This window comes from Dasypus novemcinctus, chromosome 3 (genome assembly GCF_030445035.2).
Source record: "Dasypus novemcinctus isolate mDasNov1 chromosome 3, mDasNov1.1.hap2, whole genome shotgun sequence".
Lineage (NCBI taxonomy): Eukaryota > Metazoa > Chordata > Mammalia > Cingulata > Dasypodidae > Dasypus > Dasypus novemcinctus.
Window position 1 is genome coordinate 82480537 of NC_080675.1, and position 27704 is coordinate 82508240.

The following is a 27704-nucleotide window of genomic DNA, read 5'->3' on the forward strand; positions in this document are numbered from 1 at the left end:
AGTGACAGAATCCTAGGTCCTGCTAATGCTCTGTGATTTGTTGTTTATGTTCATATTTGAAGGAAATGCTAAATTTTAGTTACAGACTGGTGAAAATAAAGATGCATTTATTTATTTTTTTTTAATTGTCTTCAGGTTCAACCTGAGTCAACAGACAATGCGAGACAGAACCTAAAAAAATGGCAAAGATGAATTGGGGTTGGATTGAAGCACACACGGGTAGCAGATCAATTTGATGGTAATTACTAGGTCCAAACCTGGATTCCTAGTTCTGGCTGGGTTTCATTTTCCAAAAGGGATTCAGACAATGTATTAAATGCCCAAAGAAGAACACTCGAGGAAGGAAGGCATTCAACACTTCTGCAAGGAGCAAGCTGTTGAAGGAGCTGGAGGTATTCAGCTAGCCAAAGGGAAAATAAGAGTTGGAGGTGGGGTAAGAGAGAAACAATTTGTTAGCAGACTTTGAATAAAATTTAGAGGACTTTTACACAGAAATTATTGATTTGTTTCATCTGAACTCAAAAGTCAGGCCTGGGGTCAATGGCTGAAGCTTACATAGGAGTGCAGCATGGGCAATGAGTTCTCATTCACTGGCAGGCAGAGACCAGAGGTGGGATATTTTTATGGCACAAGGATACACCGAATGAAGATTGGCCTAGAAGATAGCTTCTAAAGGTCATCTGTTTTAGAAAAGTTATGTTCCTTTTTGGGGGCCCATATTCACCAGATCAGGCATCACATTACCCTTTAGGTCAGAAATGCTAAGGAGAAGCTGTCACTTGCTGCAACAAGACTCAGATTATAAGAGTCTCATCCAGAGAAACCTGGTAGAGCAAAAGTGGCACAAAGTCACGACCACATAAAATGTAAGCTATAAAATCTAAACTCAAGATAAGACAAAGAGAACCAAAAGGAAGGCCAAGGTTAACTGAAAATTCTCAATCTTCAATCCATCCTACTTTAGAGTGGTATTTCATTGAGTTTGAGGTAGTGAGTGAAACCTTTCAGGCCCTTTTATTTGATAAATATTTATAGGAGAGTTCTACTGTAGAATTTATGAGTTAGGCCCATATTTTCCCAAAGTCCTCCCTGTAGAATTTTTTAAAGACATGAACTTCACAAAAACTACTCAGAATTTTCCTTCCTTAGTTGATACAGAACTTCCTCCAACTGATACCTAAGAGATGCCTTACAACCCTTGCTGCCAGCAGTGTGGGGATAAGGGTGATTTCTCCACCATGCTATGAAACTTCATTGTTGCACTATATTATGTTGAAAATCTACACATCTCAATGGGTTTTCCATGCATTTCAATGCACTTCAGTGACGATGTGGATCATTGCCATAATACATCATGACGGTTCTAATTATGGTTTCATTATGATGCACCGTATCAGGACTGTGGTAATGTCATGTCAGCACATAGTAAGAATAGTTATGCAATCATGTAATATCTGTTAGAGAATGCAATGTAGGATAGAAAAAAGACACAAGGAGCAGCAATTAATGTAATGAAACTCTTCCTTTTAAAAAAGTTTCCAATTTAAAATATCATTTCTTTTGTTTTTCTATTCCCCATCTAAATAATCACCTCCAAACACATCTATTTTTGTTTATTTGGACACTGCTACATAACCTAATGGATTTGGTTTTTAAATAAGGAAAAATAATAAGAACAGAAAAGGAAAATCCCCGACTTAAACTGTTCTCCATACATAACAAAAGAATGAGGTTTACCTAATATATGCTACAAGAAATCCAGTAAAAATTTAAGTATAGTAAATAAAGGCCCACTGAAACCTTACTATTATGCAAACTTCAAATGCAATGTCACATATTTCTCTTCCTTGATCTCTTGTGTAGACATAGCACATCTTGCTTTACTGCCTAAAACAAAACTCAATTGACCAGCCATGTCCTAAATAAACTATGACAATGAAATGAGATGAAGCATTGAAATCCATATTTATTTCCCTAAACTATGGCCATATTCATTTGCCTTTAATCTAGCTGCCAAAGTTATTCACCCCAAACTATCCACTCTGCCATCTATAAAAACAGAAATCTAGTTATTTGTCTTCAAAATTTGAAGAATAAACCCTCAAAGGAGGAGGCCTATGTCTTTTTCAGTCCATCATAGAACACTGAATATTTGAGGCCTTCAGAAAACAGTCAATGAATAGCTTCTCAAATTAAGTGATACATGAACCACTGTTTGTTTTTTTAATATACAACCAAGGGAGAATTTATATATCAAAGCTTACCCCTTATCTTTATTGCTGAATTACAGGCCTGTTCAATGCAAGTATTTATAATGGAAATGCTGATGAAGCCTAAACTATGGATGTGTATGGTTGTGCAGCAGCAGCCATTTCAAATATAGATATATTTTTAGAATTAGGAGGCACTGAGTTTGTTTAAATCTGGATTTTTTTTTTTTTTTACAATTGCAAGTAATGTTAATAGCACACTGTAAATGTTAAGGCTAAGTGTGCAGTGTCAAAATAGATTGAATCTCTCTGAAAATTGGAAATTCAGGCTTTTCAAACGTAATCCAGATGTTTGGCTTTTATTCAGATTTCAAGAAAGAAGGAACTAATATGATATAAAATTCATACATGCATATTTCATTAGTGCCTTTTGTATCGCTGAATTAAACATTCTGAAACGTGCTTTTCCCAAATCACATAGAGTTTTAAACCAAAGCAGTTGCCAAGATGTTGTGCACCTCAAAAATAATGCCAAATTATTTCATAAGCAAGAGACCATATATTTCTTATGTTAACTCTGTTGATAATGTTTCTTTAAGGCGAATATCTTGCTTCTTTGATAAGAAGAAAAATGAGAAGAAGAACAATGTAGCCATTGTTGTTTATCAAGAAGATGTTGTTGGAAAACATAGCAATTTCGGAAATCTATGAGAATCAGTGGTTTAAATGAAGGCTGAAAGGGTTATACCCCCTTATTGTCATCATCAAAAAAAAAAAAAAATCCTTTCAAGTTGAGTGTAAATTGGCATTCACCAGGGACAATGGACTCCAGTGTTGAGAAGCTGTGTCTCTGCTTCAAGAACTTACCATGTGAATGTAGGTGTTTAAGATAGTATCCATCAAAGAGTTTCCAGGGGTTCCTGCCCCCAAAATTTAATGGAAATTCCATTGCACCTCATGTATTCACATTATGACGTTTTCTGTGTAGTGTTTCTAACTTTTCAAAGAACTTTCACATCTCTAATCTTAATAGATCCATAATGCCCTGTGGTTTTTCTTGGTGGTTACCTGAACTCCTGCAGAATAAAATATTTGATGCCTTAGGCTACTTTTCAAGGATGTTGTTGGTTTAATTGCATTCCTGAAAAGATATGTTAAAGTCCTAACCTATCAGTACCTGTGGAGGTGACCTCATTTGGAAATGGGGTCTTTGCAGATGTAATCAAGTCAAAATGAGGTCATACTGGATTAGGCTGGGTCCTAAATCCAATAACTGGTGTCCTTATTAGAAGGCTCTTAAAGACATGGGGACACAGAGACACACAGGGAGAACACCATGTGACAACAGAGACAAAGATTAGGGTGATGCAGCCACAAGTCACAGGACCACAAGGATTCCTGGCAACCACCTGAAGCTAGGAGGGAGGCATGGAACAGATTCTCCCTCGCAGCCTCTGGAAGGAACTAACCAGGCTGACATCTTGATTTCAGACCATGAGAGAATACATTTCTGCTGTTTTAAGCCACTTGGTTTGTGGCACTTTTTCACGGCAGTCCTAGGAAATTAATACAGAGCTATTCCTGGTGCTTTCATTTTAGGTTAGGGCAAATGTGGTTTCAGAATTAAATTATAAGCTCCTGCAATAACGTACTGTATAAGGTGAGAGACAATGGGCTATTCACCGTTTATCCACTATAACTCGCAGCATTATAGTTAGATATAGAAGGTAGTTGGAAAATATTTATTCATTTGAATTTCTCTCCATAAAGGAACCAGGTGGGCCTATATCAGCTGTAGCACTACAAACTAGATATAGATGTTGAGTTAGTTCACAGAAATGAGTCTTATCTGTCTTTGAACTTCATTCTCAGTGAAATACTAATTTGGTCAGAACATACAATGCAGGAATAGTATCCTCAATTTTCAGATAGAAATCATGAACAAAGTTAATTGTTTCCCATCATCAAGAATGATTTAATCCAAGAAATGCGTCTATAAAATGTATCAAAGAAAAGAGGGAGGTGACGGCAGTTCTTGGAATATTTAAGGGCACCTTTTTTTGAAGCACTGCTTTCTCAGAGCAAGAATATTTTATGAGGATTCAAGAAGCCAGGTCCAAATTCCAGTTTCAACACCAGTCGGCTAGCGACTTAGAAACCCTTCTGTTCTAGTCTCCCTTTTTTGTTTCTTTGGAGTACCTATCCATATTTACCAGAGAGAGATTTTAAGATGATAAATTTTAGAAATTTCAGGGTTTATGCTTTAAGCAGTGTTTGTTGCTCTAACCTCAGAAAGCTTGCCTGTCATTTCAATGGATTGTTCTCTTTTGTGTGCTCTCACGGCCAGCCCATGGGGAAAGTTAGTAATATCGCTTCTGTCTTACAGATTAAAAATTGATATATAGAAGCTAAGTGACTTGCCCAAGGTCAGTAAGATAGTGATACAACTCAGAAATAGAATTTTCAGGAGGAATTTCAGCTTGGCTTGCTAGGCCATGCTATTGCTCTTGAAAATGCATCTTTAGATCTCAGTCCAAAGTCAGAGAAAATTGGTGAGACCTGGGAGTATAATGTAACTAAGGTCAAGAATGACATTCAAAGTGACCTTGGAGTGGCCAAAGCACACTTAAGAACCCTGCCCTACCCCATTGCCAGATTCATTTTTGGCGTAGAATTACCCCCCAACCTTCATGGAATTTTGAAAGCATGAGATTGAGGTTTAAAGAACAGATAAGAGAGTTCTCCTTGATGTTCATGCCTGCTGCTCAGAAGAATGACAGCTTGCAGTTGGAAGATGCTCTGGGATACAGGTGGGAATTTTTTGGTGTAAACTAAGACTGTACAGAGGAAACCTCCATTACAATAAGTGCTTTGAACCATTTTTTTCCCAGCTATGTAATGGATTCTGCTATAAACATTCAAGGAAATTCATTAGAACAGCTCCATAAAAAAGAAACTGTGTGTGTCCGTCCATGTGCCCATGCATGTGTGTGCACGTGATTGACAAAAGGAAGGAGTCAAGAGTTGGAGAACAACATGGAGGAAATACATTGGTGGATAGAGAGAAACTAATAACAAGCAAATAGGGAAAAGTGCAAAGGTTTAACCAGACATGGAAAACTAAGACTAGTCTACAGAGAATAAATAATAAAAATTACATAAACATAAGCAGCATTGCAGAAGAGGACAGAAAACAGTGTGAGAAAAGGTCTTCAGTGAATGCCTTTCCTGAAAATAGCAGATGGAAAGAATATGATAAATACTTTAAAATTTTTACCTAAAGTCTGAAAAAATTCTCTAAGAAGACATTGCAACAAAAAGAGACTGAAGTACAAGAATGTGGCCATAAATGCATAGCTTGCAGCCATGGTGATGAATAAGTTTTTAAGAAGAAATAGATACTAAAATTTGAGGTTTCTAGGCCTTCACCAAAGCATCACGGAGAGGGAGCCCCTCTACTGGTACCATCAGCCTGTCGACTGTTACTTCCGCCTTTGTTCTGATAACGACTTGCTACCTGATTCAAGAATTCACTTCATGATGGGATCTCCCTTCATAAGACTTTCATACTAATCTGCTGGAGATGCAGTTAACGTTGGGGTTTAAGATATAGTTAGGGGATTTGAATCTCTGGACTGATAATGTGATAGCCAGGTCCTGAGCCTCAACAGACTCCAGCACCTACAATCTGATTTATTGGACTTACCACACTCAGCTAAGATGGAGTTGAAGAAGGACAATCACCACACCATGGAGCCTAGAGCGATTACAACTGAAAATGGGAGGATGGCAGCCAGCATCCATGTGGAATCTGAGCCTCCTCTTGACATAGAGGTGCAATGGACACAACCAATCCAATGTCCACATAGAAGAGGTGGCATTGGATTGGGAAAAGTGGACATGGTGGACGATGGGTATGGGGAAGGGCAGGAAGAGATGAGAGGTGGGGGCGTATTTGGGACGTGGAGCTGCCCTGGATGGCGCCTCGGGGGTGATCACCGGACATCGTGGATCCTCACAGGGCCCACTGGATGGAATGGAGGAGAGTATGGGCCATGATGTGGACCATTGTCTATGAGGTGCAGAGGTGCCCAAAGATGTACTTACCAAATCCAATGGATGTGTCATGATGATGGGAACGAGTGTTGTTGGGGGGGGAGAGGGGGGGGTGGGGGGGTGGGGTTGAATGGGACCTCACATATATATTTTTAATGTAATATTATTACAAAGTCAATAAAAAAAAAAAAAAAAGAATTCACTTCACATTTCTGTGGTCACTCCCTCTGTAAAACAGGAACAATGATGTATTTGCCAGTTACTCACCACAGATACTTTTTAAGTAAATAGATAATATTTGTAAGAAATTTCATATCCTTACATAAAAGGCACCATTAAAAATATATGTCTTTGATTTTTAATATACATGACTGTTGTAATTAGATTTTTGGTGTTACCTATTTGCAAGTAACACTACAAATTTCCCATTGATTTTTGCTGTCTGCCTTAGAAATAATGTATTGTAACTACTGCCTGGCTACCTTAGAGAGTAAAATAAGTCACTGGAGAATAAAGTCATTGGAAAGGCAGGTAAATGTTATATATATGTAGTTTCCTTCTTTTAGAAAGTACATTAACAAAGTGTTGCCATTTCCCCCCACCCCTTATTGAAAGGAGGAGGAATCTGTTGATATTACTCAGTAAAAGGTCTTCTCAAAACTTACACTCATGTAACCATTTAATCACCAACTTCCATAAACATGGTGACCAAAAAGGAACTGTGATAAAATTTTTATTTGCAGATCAGTCAGGTTCAAGGAGATTGGCAGAAGTAAAGAAATTAACAAACAAAAATAAAAGTAAAAACGTCAAACAAAAAAATATATGGCTGGCTTCAATCTGTTCATGTTTAAACTTTGCTTGTATAGTTTACTAGCTGGATGCTTCCCTGTGCCTCGCTACCTCATCTGGGCATAATGTTAATAATAATATTTAAAAATCATTACTTAATATGGTCGCTGAGAAGATTGAATGAGTTACTTAATATTTGTAAAGGTTCTAGAACAGTTCCTGTTACATAGTAAGCAGTATAGACAAATGTTTGTTAAAATTTGACCCAAATGTGACATGTTAAGAAAATATGCCCCTTGGCACTCTTCTCATCTTTTTAGGTCACTATTTTATGTATTTTTGTATATAACTTCTTTTCACAAATGAAAAATTACATCTTGAATTCAATATACAATAGAATGAAAGAAAAAAACCTTGCTTTCTACTGACTGTCACTGAACACATGGATGAAAGCTATTATGATTTTGCCACTTGCTTCCTATTCTTCCCCAGTGTGTCTCCTCAGTTTTAGTAAAGTCCTGGAGCATGCCAAGTCAATTCCCAGAGCTGAGGTCTTTCTCATGTTGTATTCTTCTGCAGCGCAGGCCTCTCTGTTCCACTTATTTATATCCTATCCAGCAAGGCTCAGTTCAGTTCAAACATTTTTTCCACGAAGGCTTTCTAAGAAGATAAGCACTTATTTTTTGTACCACACAAATTTACTATCTTTGCTGTTATTATATTATGCTTTTTGGTCTTACTTTTCTAAACGGATTATAAATTACTAGAGGGTAAATTTACCCTTTTTTCCCCCTGCATCACATGCTGTAATGCCTGACAAGTGCGTATTGGCTCATTGCCATGCAGTCACTAATCCCAGATAGATAGCATCATTCCCCACTTTTTTTTAAAAGTAAAGGTGGGATTACTAGAGTATTAATTCCTAATGTATGTATCAGAACACATGGACATATGCAACTTTAGAAACACATGGGAAAATAGGAAATGTTGTGCTTAGGTACACAGAAATTGATGCAAATTTATAAATTATAGTTGGGTTTGATACTAATTAGTGCAGTTTACAAAATAGAAAAATTTGCACTCAATTTTTCCTCAAGCAAGTATGAATTGGCCTTCAAACATACAGCTTTCCAGAGAAGTAGACTCAGTAGGGAATTAGGAATTAGAGCAATTGCCTGTCGCTGAGGCTCTTAGGGCAAACTTCGAATTCAGATGTGAGCTTGTTCCCCACCAAAACACTCTAGGAACCATTTCGGTCCTTTCCTCACACAGTTAAATACCTTTATTTAGCTGTATGAGGAATGTATTTAGATGTATTTGCCATGACATCCAATATGACAACTCAAATACAAGCCAGTGATGTTCATATACAATACAAGCAGAAGGTAAGAACAGGTTGTTTGTAAGGTATGAAATGTTCCACTTTCAGTGGAAATATAAAGGCATGTATCTATTTTATGCTGTGAAAACATTTTAAAAGTACTTGATGGTTCTGCCTAAGGAAAAACATAGGAAAATTGAAATGTGAGGAAAATAAAAACATCAATGAGAACTCAAAACTTTCATGACAGATTTGGCAAAAGACACTTGAGAATTCAATTGAATAGTTATCTACCACTGAATAAAAGTGAAGGGTCTAAGAAGTATTAATAAAATATGTATTTATGACTACTCCCTGAAATGAACCAAAATTAGTGTGGCAATTAGAAATTACACACTTCTCATGGTAGTTTAAAAAATATATTATATTTGCCCAAGGATTTGTTTTGCTAACCTTTGAAATGGCAGTCCTAAAATTATGTTTTTCCCAGATTGCTCACAGGCAAGCTCAAATAATATTTGAAACAATCTTTGATTTTTTCACCAAAGAGAGAATATGGGATTTGTCCAGTCTATCCCCCTCACTTTACAGATGAAGAAAATGAGGCCTGAGAGGATGAGTCATTGCCCAAGGAGAATATGGTGTCTTTCTCTAGTGTTTCATCAGATTGTTTCACAACCTTCCTTTCCTAACACTGATCACTAATAAGCTTAAAAACAAAATTAAGGAAAATTGAAAAAAGGAATCTATAGCACACAATAACATAAAAAAACTGGGGCACTCACTCAAGGCCCATCCATTCCCTTCAAGAGAAATTAGTGCCACATATGGCTATCTGAGCATCTGTGGTCTTTGTCTTTGTCTAAGTAAGCTTCAAGAAGAGTTGACTCTGCTAGTGTGAGAGTGGCCCTGAGTCAGGGTAATACAATTAGATTGAAAAGCCAAGCTTATTGATTAAAAACACATTTTGCATGTGTATATGTGTGTGTGATGGATTTAAAATTTTTGTTTTGTTTTCCTTTATTTTTACCATTTTAACTGTTTCTGATTTAGAATTCATTTCCTTAAAAGGTCATTGTGAATTTATCCATGTTTCACGGCCAAATATGAAATGTTAGGTTCAAAGAGCAATTACAGCACAGCCAAACCGCCAAAGAAGTGCTAATAAGAGCACAGGATAGCCAAAGTTGAAAGAAGTGCATCAGACCCACTTTATGCTTTCCTTTAGGCCACACAAGCACAATAAAGTATAGGAGGCCACCTGGTGGTGAAATGAACCAATTAACCATTTAATGCTACACTGAAAAGCAAGCAAAAGAGGCAGGATATGGGTTGTAACAACAGGAAAACTAGAACCTCAGGCAAAAGTATCATAGGTAATGCATATAATCTTATTGCAATACTGCAGAGATAAAATTGAATGGAAAAACCCTTTCAATTTCTTTACAAGTATATGTTTGACAATCTGTGAAAACTACTCAACTCACCACTGTAGCATAAAAATAATCATAGACAAATTTGCGTGATTGTGTTCAATTAAATTTTATTTGTAAAGACAGGCTGTGGGACACATTTGGCCCACGTCTTAATTTGCCAACCTCTGATTCTATATTATGCAGCAAGCACACACTATTTACCAATCATTGGGCTGACACCCTTAACATGCATTATCTCAATGAATTCTAACAACAATAAAGGTGGGCGTTATTATCTCCATTTCACAGGTTAGAAAACTGAAGCTTAAAAGTATAAGTAATTTGCTGGGAACGTACTAAGCTCCCACTAACCTGGAAATGCTGTCTTTAGGTAGCCTTATGACCATTTATTGTCCGTTACTGCTGACACTTGTTCTGACCCTCCCTCTCCCATTTATCCTGCAGAGGCTGCTTTCAGTTTCCCTCGATGGTGACTTTGCTCTGTTTCTCAGACCTCGCATTCCCTTGAAATGTTGTTTGTCTCTTACCATCTCTCCCTCTATCACTTCTTTTATGTTTAAAAACTCTATGTCACTTTTCATAACAACAGATGTAAGCAAGCATGAAAAAGAGACAAAGCAATGTATTTGAAATAGATAGCCAGATATACAACAATAGAGCCAAGGAAACTGTCATCCTGTGTACGCTCCAAATGGAACGCGAGCCAAAAATGCGATGCTCACTCTTAAATAAATAACATATTATGCATTCATGGGGAGAAGAAGCAGTCTGTCCCTATATGGAAAGAGGGTTGTTTTTTTATTTTGGGGGGGGGGGGGGCGGGGGGAAGGGTCTGTTTTATGCCATTTTCTTTTTTCCTTTTAAACTAATTTTTTAGGTACAACCTATAAATTATACCATCTCAGACAGGCCACATTCCTCTTACAAACCATCCATGAACTATTTTATTAACTGTTAATAAGAAAGAGTTGAAAAACCTGATGTAGAAATCCATGGAGCTTGTTAAAACCCCTCGAATATATGGATTTACCAGCAGTCTCTCAACATTAGCATATTTTCTCCTACAAAAGAGGATCGAAGGAAGTGGTTTCAGTTAGATGAAACATAGACAAACTGAAATAAAGGATCAAGAAAAAAATTTTTCTTTTAAACTGGAAAGAATAACTGCAAAAACTTGAGGTGAAAAAGGTATGTGAAAACAGAGAGAAGAGGTTTAATTACAGGGCATGGATTCTGGCTGATTTGACAATTAAACCTAACAACAGAACGGATTTATACTAGATATAAGAAGACTTTCAGGGCAGGGAGAGTTGTCAAACATTTTAATGGGAGGCTGTGGAATTCCCTCTGGAAAGATCTTGAATGGAGAACAAATTGTCTCCTATCTGAAATGGATAAAAAGCAATCCTTGAAAGAGGGAAGGAAATAATGATCCTTTCAAGGTCACCTGCAGTCCTGAAACTCCACGTAAAATTCTCACTTTCCATGAGATTAAATAACCGTACAAAACCTTCAAGAGCTCCACTTTGGAATATTCCAGAGAAAATAGTCATTAAACAGGTGGATTCAATTCAGACTCTACTTATTGAGTGCCAACTACTACCTTGCCCTGGGGGCATTCTGCTACCTCGGGGCACAGGTTTGAGCAGCACTGTGGGCAATTGATAGGGAAAACAATTATTTGATAATTACAAATTTTAAAAAAAATCTGCGCTCCAGTCATTTTCTGGGGCCATCTATTTCCAGAACTTGGTGAGCTAAAAATCCCACATGAGCTGGCTGTCACATATAATTTCTGGCATTACTCATTGTATCTCTGGATCTTTTTGTAAATAGAAAAGGCTTCTGACAGTGTTTTCATACTTTATTTCTTTTCTGAACTGAAACTTGGATGGACAGAGCCTTGTGAAACTATCATCAAAACATGGATTATAAAATGCTTGCCAAATTCAAATTCTTTTGCTATATTCCCATGTTATAGAAAAAGATTTCAATTAGCTTAACTCTAGAGATTCATTTTTTATATTTTAGTGAACATGGGGACTTCTGCTTGTGGCTTATAGGAAAGCCAGTGTTTCACAGAATGGGTCCTTTAGCACTACTAGGAGGAAGAGAGATGAAAAGGAGAGGGGGAAGCCGGATGTGGCTCAACTGGTAGAGTGTCCACCTACCATATGGGAGGGTCCAGGGTTCCAGACCCAGGGCCTCCTGACCCTTGTGGAGCTGTCCCATGCGCAGAGATGCTGCGTGCAAAGAGTGCCCTGCCACGCAGGGGTGTCCCCATGTGAGGTTGTCCCATGCACAAGGAGTGTGCCCTGCAAGAGACCTGCCCTGCATGAAAAAAGTGCAGCCTGCCCAGTAATGCGCACACACAGAGAGTCGATGCAGCAAAATGCACAACAAAAAAGAGATGCAGTTTCCCGGTGCCACTGACGGTGCAAGCAGACACAGAAGAACACATAGCGAAAGGACACAGAGAGCAAACAATGGGGGGAAGGGGAGAGAAATAGATTAAAAAAATAAATAAATCTAAAAAAAAAAAAAAAAAGAGGAGAGGAAAATCATAAGGAGAAGAATGTGTTTCATGAAACTTCTAAATTTCAACACGGCCCAGGTGAGGAGACCTGGGGAGAAAGGACAAAATTTGGTGGGAATACAGTAAGCCCTAAAGGAGGTTGATGTGAACACAAACAGGGGCAAGAAGTGAATTCATCACACACCATTACCAAATTCTAATTTTAAACGATACGCCTTTTATTAATTGCTTAAAATCACGAAAGCTTACAATTACAGGCATATCTCATTTTATTGTGCTTTGCTTTATTGCAGTTTGCTTGTATTGCATTTTTTACAAACTGAAGGTTTGAGGAAATCCTACCCTGAGCAAGTCATTTGCACAATTTTTTCCAACAGCATCTACTCACTTTGTATCTCTGTGTCACATTTTAATTAAGACATGTTCTTTTTTTTAGATATAATATTATTGCACACTTAATAGACTATAGTATAGTATAAACATAACTTTTCTATGATCTAGGCATCCAAAAAAATTGAGTCACTGGTTTTATTGCGAAAATTGCTTTATTGTGGTGGGCTGGACCGAACCCATGGTATCTCCAAGGTAAGCTTGTAATTGCTCAGTAAAAAATATTGTGAATGATAGTATACGAGGATTATTTTAAAAACTATGGATAGTGTAAACTTTAAAATGAAGGGATGGGAGAAAGTTCCAAAATTACATTTCGGCCTCCTCCCCACAATACAGCAGGGATAATTATTTTTTTAATTTTTACATTATGAATTACCTTCCTAGGGCTTTAGAAAGATGAGTCAATCTTTTAATCTGTCTCTGTCGCTCCAGTCTTGAGGGACTTGGATTAAAGAGCCAACCCAAGTCCCTTATTGCTTTTCTCAAGCCCCCTTCATGCATGCATATTTAGATACACACACTCATCTGAAGTCAAACCTAATTTTCTACAATGAATTTGTCAATAAGCTTTCCTGCTAACTATGGTACAAGAACCAATTGTGTTGGTATACCTACAATTTCTAATGTCTGTTTATTTTCACCTACATCTATTGTTCTCTTTTTTGGGATTGCACTTGTTTGGTACATGTTATCCTCATATGTATAAATAATCATACTAGTGTGCATCTACATAATAATACATTAGAGAATATTGTGGTTTGAGAGATTGGAGACTATCTACAGGATAATAGTGATTAGCTGTGCATTTTTGTATCATTTATATTTCAGACATAGGTGTCTTTGTCCTTCCCTCCCACCCTCCCCCTCTACATCTTCCTGATATCAGCCAGGCCAAATCTGAGTAGCCTGAGCATTAAGAATTGGTCTTTTTTTTTTTTTTAATTTTTTAATTTTTTAAAAAATATTACATTCAAAAAATATGAGGTCCCATTCAACCCCACCGCCCCCACCCCCCACTTCCCCCACAGCAATACTCTCTCCCACCATCACGACACATCCACTGTACCTGGCAAGCACATCTCTGGGAATCACTGCACCCCATAGTCAACAGTCCACATCATAGCCCACACTCTCCCACGCTCCATCCAGTGGGCCCTGAGGGGATCCACAATGTCCCATAATTGTCCGTGAAGCACCACCCAGGACAACTCCACGTCCCGAAAACGCCTCCCCATCTCATCTCTTCCTCCCATTCCCCACACCCAGCAGCCACCATGGCCACCCTTCCCACACCAATGCCACATTTTCTCTGTGGACCTTGGATTGGTTGTGTCCATTGCACATCTATGTCAAGAAGAATTGCTCTTGATACACTTTGTTTTTTCAAGTAAAGAGGTTTTTGTTATTGTTTTGATACACAATATAAGAGAAGACCATGAACTTTTAGGCTCAATTACAGCAGCATAAAAATGGGATTGTTTTCTTGAAAAGATAAGAAATTAACAGCATAGGGGGTTCTGATTAAAAGAGTTTAATGAAAGGTTATTGAAAAGCCTTGTTGGAAAATGTTCTTTTCAACACAAGTTTATTGAGTTTCTATTATGTGCCAGGCACTGTGTTAGGCAACGGAAATATATCAATAAACAACACAGACACAGACCTTGCAGTGGTAGATTGAATTGTATACCCTGGTTTAGACATATTCTAGGCCTCTGTCTGCATTCTGGGGGATCTGCCCACTGTAAGTAAGATCTCTTTAAGATGTTACTTAAGTTAAGGTGTGGCCCAACTGAATCGATCTGGGCTTTAATAGGGATTACTTGGAACCCTTTAAAAGCAGGAAGGAAAGTCTGACCAGAGAGAAGCCATGAGAAGCTAGAAGCCAGCAGAAAAAGAAGGCATCACCATGTGATGGAAAATCCAAGAAACCCCAAGGATCACCAGCAGCCAGCCTCAGAATGCCACAGTCTTCAATGAGAGAGCATCCCCTTACTGATACCTCAGTTTTGTACTTCAGCTAGCCTTAAAACTCGAGTCAATAAATTCTCATTGTTTAAACCAACCCATTGCATGGTATTTGTTCTAGCAGCTAAGAAACAAAAATACCTGCCTCCTAGGCCTTGAACGCCAACAAAAATTATAATCATTCATTTCCAGATTTGGTGCACAAAGTGCAAATCATCATCATTATTTTAAAATATGCATTTAATTAATAACAAAGTAGTCACAGTTAAATTCTTCTCCAGGTGGAGTCTCTCAGGGAGGTAAGTTGGTGTACTGCACTTGTGAGTAATGAAAGGGATAATACTATTATAATGAAGTAGCAAAATCCAATATGTCAAGATTTATAACATAAAAATGTGCTCCAGAGTGAAACTTGGCATATATGAAGGAATTTTTATAGTTATTTATATATGCATGATTTAAATGTCTAGGGATTACCAGCATATCTGGTCCAAAGAATCTGGCTTCATCCAAATTCAATCCTGATGAAATATTTTTTTAAATTAAACAAGTTAGAACTTTATGTGTATGTGTATGTGTGTGCCTCCTCTACAAAGCCCCAGTTTTCAGTGGTTAAAATGAGATGACAAGGGGAATATCACAAATCACAATTTTTCTTTATGCAAATGTTTATGAGCATATGGAATCAACTACCTAGGAAAGCAGCTGAAATAGCAAGTCAGATGAGTTTCAGAGGAGTTCAGCTATCCTTCTGGAGAAAGGCTGAAGCTCTCTGGTCTGGGAAAATTTAGAAGAAAAAACTGAAACCAACCCTATATGCAATAAGCCTGGTTGATTCTCTCCTAGCTCGAGAGAAAGAAAAACTATATATATATATACACACACACACACACACCTTCACATATATATACATATATATTTATAAATACACACAGATTTACACATATTTGTGTATTTTTGTTCTTGTGAAAATGAACCAAGGTCCAGTAGAAAGACTACTCTTTTCCCTCTTAGCTTATCCTAGTGTGCCTCATTAAGGATAGAGTGTTGCAGAAGTGGCTACTTTAAGATGTATGAGCTTCACAAATGTCCACATTATTAAAAAATATGCTTAGGAATGCCCTTGATTCTGCAAACAGAATGTGCTTTCTTGACAGGACTGGAAAACAGTTTTTATGCAAATGATATTCCTATAAAGCATCTCTCCATGGAGACACTTCTTTAGTAACTCCCTGTGGCAATTACAGGATCCATGAGGTTGAATCCTCCTAGGGCAACGCTGCCTTTGGTGTGTCTCTCCCCAATAAACAAAAATATGTTCAGCCTTGGCTCCCTTGAATTTGACAGAGTACAGGAGGCCACCTGTGAAGCAACACTTCCCAAGGGTGCTGAGGTGTTTGAGAAAGTTTAGAGCTTTCACAGAACAGTGTAATAGCTGGTTAAAGACCCAACCCAAGTCAGTTGTGTTCTCTCTGCAGATGTACCATCGAACATTTAGAACCTATTTCTTTCTATCTTGGCACAAAAAGATCATATTAAAGGAGCAAAGAATGAAAGATTTCTATCAGTTGTAGAAAGGGGGATATAAGGCAACAGTGAGAAGATAAGTGACAAGTGAAAGACAGACCATCGACACTGGTGTCACCCAGATCTGGGTTCAAACTCTGGATTATTATTTATTTCTTGTGGTAGTTATTGATACGGTTCAACAATTTAAAGTTGGGTGGGGCCATGTTATTAGTTCTGGCCAATGATTTTGAATGAAAGTGACACCCTCCAGAGCTCTCTTTTCTCTTTGTCACCATAAGGTAATTTTTGAGAGAGTGGCTATTCCATTAGTCTAAGTCCTAGAGTGAGTATGATACCAAGGAAAACCCCTAGTCAGCCTGTAAGGGATTTGTAGAATGCATGAAAAATAAAATCTTTGTACTTTAAGCATCTGAGATTTGGGGATTGTTTGTTCTTTTAGCATACCCTAGTCTAATCTGAATGGAGAACTATTTCTGTGTCTCTTATGCTAGTCATTTAATTCTAGCCCCAAGTCTATGAAATGGGGAAAATAATAAATTCCAGGATAATTGTCAGCCTTAAAAAAGATAATGGGGGTAGGGCAGTGACACGATCAAATATCAAGATTTGACAAATAATAGTTTCCCATTCCCTCTATCCCACCTCTGACCCATAAACCTCCCCCACCCCCACAAGTGTATGTAACCACACTTCCTTTGTTATCAAATGGTGAAGTAGACATTTGTTCATGGTCCCATTTCTGGATTCCTTTTCTCCGTGCACTCCATCTTCCCCTCCCAGTGCCCTTCCATTTAAGCTAGATATCAAAACTGGAATTCAACTCAGTATTATTCTCCTACCTTCTATGGAACACCTGGACCCAGTAGAGTGCATTTTCTTTTACCCCAAAGAAATGAATCTTAGGAATGGAATTTCAGGCAGTACAGACATTTATTAATGAAGATAGTGGGATTGGAGATTTCTAATTTTTGAAAAATGTTGTCCCTTGGGAAACTACAAATATACCTCCTTCTAAAGTTAGACATGATAGTGAAATAAGGACAAGAAGGTAGGAAATTAATGAGTTTTTATGAGACTATTGAGTTTATACTATGGTTGAGCTCCCCCTGCCCTTCAGCTCTCATCAGCCTATTCTAAGCAGGTACCAGGACTTCTTTTGAAATAACTGAACCATTATCTAGGCAGCTTTCTAAATCCACCTTCCTGCTTTTGTTATGCATGCATGAAATTCTAATGATTTATAAAAATTAGAATAATAAAAATAAAATATTTGGATTCAAGAGCATATATACTTACATACTTCCTTGTGGCTATAGTTAGGATAAACAGCGCCTTCCTGATGTAACACATGGAACATTAAACCTAACATTTATCCTTTTTATATCTAGTCCCTTTTGTCAATGATAATATTTTTTTAATAAAAATAAATAAGCCCCAATTTACACCATGGTTGTAAATAAAGTTTAATTACACATCATATCATTTTTTTCAGCTTCAAACCAGATTAGCCCAAATATGAATGTAACTGCTAAAGAAGAAAAGTCATTTAAAAAGGAAATCCCAAAATCTAAATAAGGGACATTTCCATTAAGTTATTGACCTGAAACGTATAGTATTGAGTAGTTCAGGAGCCAAAGGTGACAGTGAACCAAACACCCTTTCTTATTAGGAATTTAAATGTTCCTCTAATTTATTTTCTAGAAACCTGAAAGAAATTTACAAATATCTAGGATTGAAGCCAAAGCTTTCAGCTTACCACAGGAGGGAACACTGCACATTCACATCTAATTAAGTAAAAGTCATTTTTCAAAAAGTTAAAGGCTGAAATTTTTGCAATTTAATCCCAAATTTTATTAGCAAACTCTAGTGATTATCCTGATTGCAATTAATAAGAGTTCCCAAACAGGTCAACTCATTTAAGTGCTATCTGTAATCATTTGGATTTTAACATGATGGTTATTACTTATTACCCTGAAACCAAGCAGCACAATGAGATATTGATTACTTTTAACCTTTAGATGCAAGGAATCATGAAAGGTCAGAGGAGGGGAACATTCTACCTTTCTTGGCTGGCAAATGTATATAGCCTTCAGGAGAATTCAAATGATTCCCATTGGCCAAGCAGATCCAAGATTAGTTTATTCTCTGGGCTGACAAGAAATGATGATACTCTTTAAAAATAACACTCAGCACATATTTGGTGAAGTGTTACATTTATATAACCAAAGGCCTCAAGATGTACTTCACATAATAGCAAGTCTCGGGATCTTAACCCTTTAACAAATCTTGTTCGCGGAAGCATTTGTAATAGCTTTAATTGGAATAAACTCATCTCAGTAAACTAAGATCTCTTGTAGACTCCAAAGGGCTGAACACAGTCATTGGTGACTGCTGGGCACAGCAGTTCTTTTGGTTTTCTTTTTCCATGACAGCACTTAGAAATATTTTTCACATTTGTGCCACTGAAAAGCAATGAATTCTAGGTAGGGTCCGGTAGAATTACAGGCAAGAGAAACATAACTGTTATGTGTTAGATTAATTTGCAGAACACTTGGCATCATTATTGCCAAGTCGTCAAATTGTTCCAAGTTGTTCCGGAAGGTTGTTATTAATAGTATGTTTTCTAAGGAAAGTTCTGTCTACTTTTGGAACTGCGTTTCTGTTGCCAAGGAAACTCCGTTAAGCACAGTTTTCTAGGAGCACACTGCTGCTTTTGTTTGCCAGTGTCCTATTCATATCATCTAAGTAAGCGTTTTACATGCTCCAGCCTTCAGTCCCAAATGTTGAAGTTTTAGCCCATTTAAGTTGCTTTTTCAAACATAGCTAATGCTTGCTATGATTTCCCTCTTCTCTCCCCGCTCCTTCCTCCCCCTCTTCCTGTAGACTCCCTCCCTTCCTTCATCCCACTCTCCTGCCACATATGCCCAATTCTTACTATTTAAGGTTTATGTTTTTAAAACAGTTGCATTAGGGGAGATAGTTTTCATGAGTTTTTGATAAATTAACTTTAATTTGAATAATAATTCCATAGGTTATAGCACGAGTCCTTCAAGCATTAATTATCTTTTCACTCTAAAATTAATGTAATCATTTCCTACTGACTCCACTATCCCATTTATTGAAGGGCTGAGGAAAACATGTCATTGAGTCGCAAGCCAGGGCTGTTGTGATTAAGCGTGGTCACATGGCCCATCTCTGCCAAAAGGAGGGCCCTGAGAAAAGGTGACAAAGACAGTGATTTCCTGTCAGCAAAGAGTACGACAGGGCTGTCTAGAAGTGATGCAAATGAGGAAAACTTTCCCCACGGCTTGTTTGATCCACTCTAGGCCGGAGTGGGCCAGGACAGAGAGAGAGGGAGCAGCACAAAGCCGCAGAGGCAGCCCGGAGGGAGCCACCGCACCTCCGGACAGGAGCTTGCTCCCTAGAGACAAAACTGCTGGCGCAGCTTTCTTCCCCTGCCCCTCCACACGCCAAGCCAACTATTTCTTGGCATCCTATTCTTGTAACATTCTTTTTTTTCCCTTCTCCTTTTCTTTTTTAAAAAAGTGATTTAATAGGAATTCTAGGCTCCAACACAGTGTTTAATATACTGTTCAAAAATCATATCCATTTTTTTTTCTTTCCCTAAACATTTTTTGGACAAGTTTCACCCTTTCTCTCTCAAAGGATATACAGAAAGAAGGCCGAGTATATGTGTGTATGTGTGTGTGTTCAAGTATTCGCAACAAACACTCATTCATCAAAGCTCAAGCTAATATGACAGTTGATCCAAGCACTTCTTGAACTTTAATAAAAACAGAACAACGAATTAATTTCTAGGTGCAGCAGAGACAATTGAGGTGTTCCCATTCTGATCACTTTTAAAATGACTAGATAATTTGAAATATTGTCATGATTTTAAGAATATTCTTATTCTAATGGTGTTTTTAAGTTATACAATTAACCTACTGGGAAAGATATAAAAATTATCATTAAATTATTGTGTCTGATATATCTGGAACATTTTTACCTTGACTGTTTAATAACTAGTAATTTTTTTCAGGTAGAAATATAAAATTCAGCACTGAAATTCCAACCTAGGGCCTAATTAACAGAATTTCATTTCTTTTGATGGATGCTTCCATTCTATATGCCAACAAATGAAATTTTTATAAAGTCAATGGATATTCTTCCGGTTTAAGCTTAGCTACTGTGACCTGTACCAGGAACCCACTTTACCGCAGCCCAAGAATCTTATAGTTCAGTCATAAAGGTATTCAAGTCACATCTGAAATTATTTAGATCAATCTGGTCCAGAACAAAACAAAAGAGATCTACACCAGAAGGTTGAAATTTGTGAATTTATAAAATATAGGAATTGCATGATTAATCTGTTTCTATGGTCTATGATGACATCATTTTGGCATAAATAGGGGTAAAATAACAAGTCAACTATATTCCATTTTTCTTCCTTTCTTCTCCATTTCTTATTCCCCAGAATTTCTAATCCCATTCCATATATATGTTTCTTTTAAAAGGCATACCGCTTGTAATTTAACATACACTCAAATTCTCTAAAATAACATTTTTCCTTACTCCTTTAAAATTTACCCCTTCCTGTTATCTGTTTTTTTCCTAAATAAGTTCATTTGTTGTTTTATTTGTTTGTTTATATTTGGTTTGTAGCATTTTCTTATCTATCCATACATCTCTCTATGATATAAAGTGACTTTATTCCTTTATTCTTTTTTGTTTGGTTACCTTTGTATTAATGAATTTTTATTGCCTGCTTTGCTTTATCTCTAATGTTTATCATTCTCTCTTACTTTACTAATAGTCTCCTCTTTTCTAATATATAATATTAATCTCCTTTCTTATTAATTCCACCTGGTCAAACCCTTATTAAAAGGAACCACTTTAACCGTGCTCGAAATCTCTACAACATTAACTGGCAACATAGTCTTAGAGAAAAAGAATTAATTCACTTGTTAGAAGTGCTATGGTTAGATGTGTACTTGTAAGAAAGATCATAATTAGAAATTTCTCCAACATATGCTTCTATATCTTTATATAAAAATTCTCAAAGAAAATCTTTCATAAATAAGTATCAACATAAACACAATTCCTTCAAAGGAAGTGCTACACTTTTCTCCTGGAAAATACAAACTTTGCATTTGAGCACATTTCCCTTTTTGCTTTCACTACCAGGAAATTCAGAATAAAACACTGGGATCATTTTATAGTTGTTGTGTAGGAGGCTATGTGCCTGTATATTAACTTTTTTCATGTAAGTAGTCTCTAGTCTATGTATATTTTCCCAGTTCTGATTTGTATCATTATTTTTAAAATATTTCTATTATTTTCATGTATATATTTTAAGCAATCTCAAATCTGTAGCAGAATAAAAATGCAATCAATCTGCTCAGTAAGCATCATATTATACAAAATGAATGGTCATTTTCCTTTCTGTACATAGGATATACTTAAATAATACTTATTCCAATGGAGAAAAATATGGGACCCTTGTGTTTTCCCTATTAAAAAAAACAGAATAACATGAATAATTAAGACCCCAAATCAAATATAAAATCTTCAGTATAGGCACCCCTGCAAATAAAAGGTGTTAGTTACAGTGGGTATTAATTTTATACTATTCTTAAGCTGGAAGGCATCTTAGAAATCACATATTCCAATATTTTATAGATGAGGAATGGCTTAGCCATTCACTCAAGGAACAAATTGATAAATGCAGTCTTTTGGTGAGCTTCATACTACATAAAAACAACTCGTGTTCAATTATAACAGTAATTAGCAGACTGCAAGTTCTGAATTTGGCACTTGAGATTAACCCTTGAACTCTGGTATTCCACACTAATCCAGGATCACCAGGTAGCTCTGTCAGCTGTGCTCTGCCAGTAGCAAAGAATTGGTGGTACTTTGTGCATAGGTAAGTAGCCACTGATGGGGCACACTTCATAGCACTACAAAGTCAGCTGTGGCTATCTGGGAAAGTGGGGATAACAGTAGGGGCAGCAGCCTGAGCTACTATTCTCTGACTGTTGAAACGTTTCCAGGTCCCTCCATCTATAAAATTTATAGGTTGGGGGAAGAAGTGTCTTCAGCTTCTCTGAGCCCAAGAATAATGCCACCTTTGATCTGCAGAAATGAAAAAAAACGGAGCTTTTCCTTTGCAAGTGGGTTTTAAATATTTCTCCATTAATAGTTAATGCACATGCAGACCAGCAGAGTGACAGCTCCCTGTATTATGAATTCTGGCTTTGTAACTATAGTCCAAATAGGAGCTGAACTTTCAAAATCACAGTGGTTACTTTTGACAAATTAAATTGTCCTTCTTAGGAAGGTAGGAGGAATGAAGAAAAAGGAGGTGAGAGAGTGGGAACAAATTCTTCCTGGAGATGATTCTTAGACTGAGGGAGAAAAAACAAGAAAGGACTATGTTTGTGTTTTCTGGGCTGACAATACTGTCAATGTTGAGTAGAAAATGCCTACAGAAGGTACCTATTCAGAGCTGGGGCAAGACAGAGAAGGAAGAAGGAAAGACATTGGCAGTATGACTCACTGTCTCAAAACAAAGGAGAAAGTATATTTTAAAAAGGAAGTGGCTAGTTTTTAATAAGAATTAGGTCGTTCTTAGGATACTGCAGTTTAAAATCAGTAGGAAGGAAATGGTCTTACATTCCTAAGAATCTGAAAATAATACAAAAATGATTTAAACAAAAATACCACTTTACAATCCATTGTAGTTTTAAAGTTTCAAAATTGTCACATTGTGTCAATCTATTTTTGCCTGTCTAATACAATTCTTCTCATTTCTTGGGTTCTTTGGGTGTTCTGCTGGCTTTGGGAACTGAATATCACAGCAGATGCCCCATTCTGGAGGTCTGCTGAATAGATAGTCTAGGGTTTTTACCTGTTAGCTCCATATCTCAGAGTTTTTAAGGTCAGGCAATTTTCTAGCTGAGAACAGAATACAAGATAAATAGGTAAAGTCAAGGAGGTAATAACTAATACAAAAGGACTAAATAAATGTCACTGTCACTAACTACCATATTTCTGAATTTTCTTTAGCCCCAAATTTTCAAATGAGGTCCTTGGGACTCAACCTAGGACTGAGCAATTCATGCATATGTCAGTAAAGGAGATGAGTGATGAAATACAGAGAGCCACTCAGGGAGAGAATAAAGGTTTCAAATTCTGTGATAGCAGGAATAATGATACTGCCCTGGTCCACCATTTCCTGTGATTTTACCATCATACAGCTGAAGGTCTCTCTTAAAAGTTTCATCCTCATTCTTTTTCCATTAATACCAGGGATCATGAGCTTCATTTCCATCATTCATTCTTGACCTCAAGAATCAGTATCAACTATGTAAGGTGTTTTGCTTAACAATATGCAGAATATGAGTGCAGAATACCACTCTTGGTATTGTGAAAGTTTTTAAAAGAATGAAGACAATCAATCTACACGTATGTGATGGTTAATTTCATGTGCCAATTTTGCTAGGTTATGGTGTCCAGTTGTTTGATCAAGCAAGCACTGGCCTGATTGCACAGGAATTTTGTTAATGGAAATAAAGGCAGTTGATTACATCTATGACTGACTGCATCTATAATCAACAAAAGAGGTTGCCTTCAGCAATAAGGAGAGTCTCCTCATCCCATCAGTTGGAGGTCTTAAAGTCAGAACTGAGGATTTCTGAAGTAAGAAAGAATAATTCCTGCCTTTCCTTCAGTCAGCCTGCTTCTCCTGGGTAATTCAACCTCACCTTCTTCGCTGGAGTTTCTAACTACAGAATTTGGATGTGTCATTCACCATGGTCAAATGAACCAATTCCTATAATAAATCTCTTAATATTTACATAATATACTTACATATATATACATATGCATATACATATACTAACGCAATGTACATAAGTTTGCCCAAGTCTTGAGAATGAAGAGTTAGGGCTTTGATTCAAGAAGGGTTGTAAATTTAGGGAAAAAGGGAGGAAGGAAATATTAGGAAGTATAATTCCATAGAGAGTTAGAAAATGTCTAAGTGCAGAGGGAAGAAAAGTGAAATAGACTTGACATGCTGTGAAAGTACATAATTAGTATTATGGAAAATGGAGAAAACAGGCTCCCCCTAAAGGGATCACAAATGATCATGAAGGAAAGGTTACATTAGAAGAACAGGTTAAAGTGAAACCTAATTGTTATGCAGTGGTTCTGGATCCCAAGAGGTTTCCAGTCCTCTCCACCAAGTAGACAGACATGTGGAAATGGACTGAGGTCCACTGAGTTAGCACAATGACAGGGGAATAAGAATGATAAAGGACCTTCAGTGCAAGGACTGGCACCACAAGCTATCAAGATACCAGTTTGCCTGAAATGTCAATGGTACCCTCAATGAGAAATGCTGATAAATCATTGGCAGTTTTCAGAGCCAACAAATTTAAGGATTGAAGGATGATTAAAAGTAGTCTCAGGGAAACGGACTTTGGCCCAGTGGTTAGGGCGTCCGTCTACCATATGGGAGGTCCGCGGTTCAAACCCCGGGCCTCCTTGACCCGTGTGGAGCTGGCCATGCGCAGTGCTGATGCGCGCAAGGAGTGCCGTGCCACGCAAGGTTGTCCCCGCGTGGGGGAGCCCCACGCGCAAGGAGTGCGCCCGTGAGGAAAAGCCGCCCAGCGTGAAAAGAAAGAGCAGCCTGCCCAGGAATGGCGCCGCCCACACTTCCCGTGCCGCTGACGACAACAGAAGCGGACAAAGAAACAAGACGCAGCAAATAGACACCAAGAACAGACAACCAGGGGAGGGGGGGAAATTAAATAAATAAATAAATCTTTAAAAAAAAAAAAAAAAAAAAAAAAAGTAGTCTCAAATGGTATCGGAAACCTAAGAAGGCATGGGGACCCATTGAAAAGTCTAACTTCTCCAGGGGTATTTACAAGCAATAGGTAACAACCCCTCACTCTAAGACATCAGTTCAGTTGATTCCTGAAAATGCAGATTGGAATAGAGATATGGGGTATTGAAAATATTGGTTAAACCTGGGAATTCCTGAGGAGTCTTGAGGAAGAACAGAAATTAATCATCCTCTATCAATTTTCTAATTCAGGTGCAACTCCAAATTTTAAATGAAACTCTCCTTAGTCAATGTCCTCAGGATAGTTTTGGAGGATCCAAAACCTCTGGAATAATTTGAGGGATCACTTAAAGAGAGATTCTAGGATCTAGTATTTGCCCTCAGTTTCTAACTCAATCTCTAAGTTTGGCTTCAATGTCATAAGCTCAGATATGTTGAGCATCTAAAATCAAAAGGATGATGACTGGACATGAGTCACAAACAGAGAAGCCCAGTACAGAAAATGCTTGGGAAAAGATATAACCGAGAAGTACTGAGTGGGTGGAATAATGGCTTCTAATATGCCAGAATGAGAATTATCAGACAGAGAATTTACAAAGAAACCACAAAAAAAAGAGAAGACTGCACATTTTGTTCAATGATTTCCTATTAATTGTGATGTAAATTATATGGATGTGGTTTTGACAAAGAATAGCACTGTTTTTGAGAAAATAGTGCCTTATGTGCAAAATACAAAATGCATCAAGAAGAAAAGAAATGTTATTTGAAATCATGAGTACAATAAAATCTGAGCTCTTAATCTTAAAATTAAGTAACTTTTAAGTACTTACTTTTCCTTTTTGGGTCTAATTTTAATGCTTAAATCTTAGTAATAAAGCAAAGATTTTTCTATTACTAAATTAATATAGATTTACTGATATTTTCATATATAATTCTTGAAATGTAAAATCATCTAGCTTTGATTACTTTAGGTTGAGATTGTTACTCTAACAATGTTTTATGCCAGAAGATATATTGGATAATGTTTTGTTAATATGTGCAGCTATCCATATAGGAAACAGCTAATAGTCAACAAACTTAATTAATGTTGAACAAAATTCTCTAGAGACTGTAATGTCCCCATTTACTGAGTCCCTGGAGAGCTTATATCTTCTCCTAACTAAGATGATTCCCAGGGGAGACTAATTAAAGTATACCTTAAAAAGTACAAATATCTCTGTTTAGAAGAGGTAAAGGTTAAAATAATATATTAGAGAAAAGTAACTTCAAACGATAAAATTGAAGAAGGAAGAAAACAACTTTTATTTGACCTTGACTAGTACTTCTTATTCTATAAGAAATTTTAAAAAGCTAGAGGGTAGTTGTTTCTTGTCATTATACTGTTGCTGATTCTGTGGTTAGTTATTAATTTTATTTTTTATGATTCACAATCTGCTCTTTGAAATATGCCATATGCTCAAAGCAATTCAAGGATGACAACTGTCAGAATTTACTCCAATAAAAATTGCCTAAATGAGGAAGATTTACTGCAGTCTGATATTTGAGTAGAAAGTCCCTCTTCCCTCCCTGACAGCTTTTTCGGGCACTGTGAATCTTGCAACCATTTTTTTCAGGCCAAGTCACATAGCTGTTTTGCAAGAACTCCAAGACTATTTGTTAAGTAGAATTGGTGAAACACACGAGGCTAAGGGTGAATTAGCAGACATGGAAAACCATATAGATATTTATTAGATGGATTGTCTGCAATCAATATGAGTTCCAAGCCAGTTTTCTTAAATCACACACAAATGTATTGACTTAATATGACATCAGCTGCTTTATGTATCACTAATAAACACTAAATTGGTCGAGCCGGGTACCTTGGCAGCAAGTAAAACTGAAGGCAAATATCTTTTTTTCTCTAGGAAGATCTGAGGGGTGGATAAAATCTACCTGAGTGCTCCAATCAAAACATATTTTGTTAAATGTTACCAGTCCATTTATCCTTCATTTTGTTTCAGTCTATTTATTAGTGCAGTTCTATTTATTGCTATTCATCTTGAAGATAAATCTTTGTCCTTCTATAGAATTACGCCAAATAGAATGTGATAAAGGGAACTTTCTTGCAATTATGATGTCGGTGCAGCCTGTCAGCACACAAGGGATGGAAATGAGTTTGGGGACAGGGAAGGGAATTCTAATAGACACCATGATACATACAATGAACGCAAAGATATCCTGAGAGAGAGAGACTTGTCAGGCTAATCAGATCTTCCACAGCAAGGTAAAGGCAGGAAGGATAGCTCTAACCTTGTAAAGATGCTGCTGCTGCTCCTCTGACATCATCAGGTCGTGGCTGTCCATCACGAGGGACTCCATGTCAATCAGCCAATCCCAGAGCTCCTGATATTCTGAATCAAAGTCCAGAAGCCTGTAGTTAAGGCACAAAATGTATTATGCATAAATACAGTGTAGTTGTTAAAATCTTGTATTAGAATAATATATTCTTGAAAACCCATGATGTTCCTAGATAATACCTGTAAAAAGAAGGAAAAATTTCTTTGTGTGGTTTACACAGTGGGCAAAATGGAAACTCAGGATTGTGACAGAGCCACCTCATAGATTTTGAAAACAT

The 27704-nt window shown here is 37.2% G+C and overlaps 1 protein-coding gene across 10 annotated transcripts in view; it reads right to left on the minus strand.

Moving 5' to 3' along the window:
* Nucleotides 1-27704, minus strand: part of AKAP6 (A-kinase anchoring protein 6) — a 635729-nt gene that overhangs the window by 100813 nt on the left and 507212 nt on the right. For all 10 annotated transcript variants that reach the window (XM_058293576.1, XM_058293584.1, XM_058293582.1 and 7 more), the window contains one exon: nt 27380-27500. In XM_058293576.1, coding sequence (XP_058149559.1) covers nt 27380-27500 — 121 coding nt within the window. The remainder of the gene's footprint in view (nt 1-27379; nt 27501-27704) is intronic.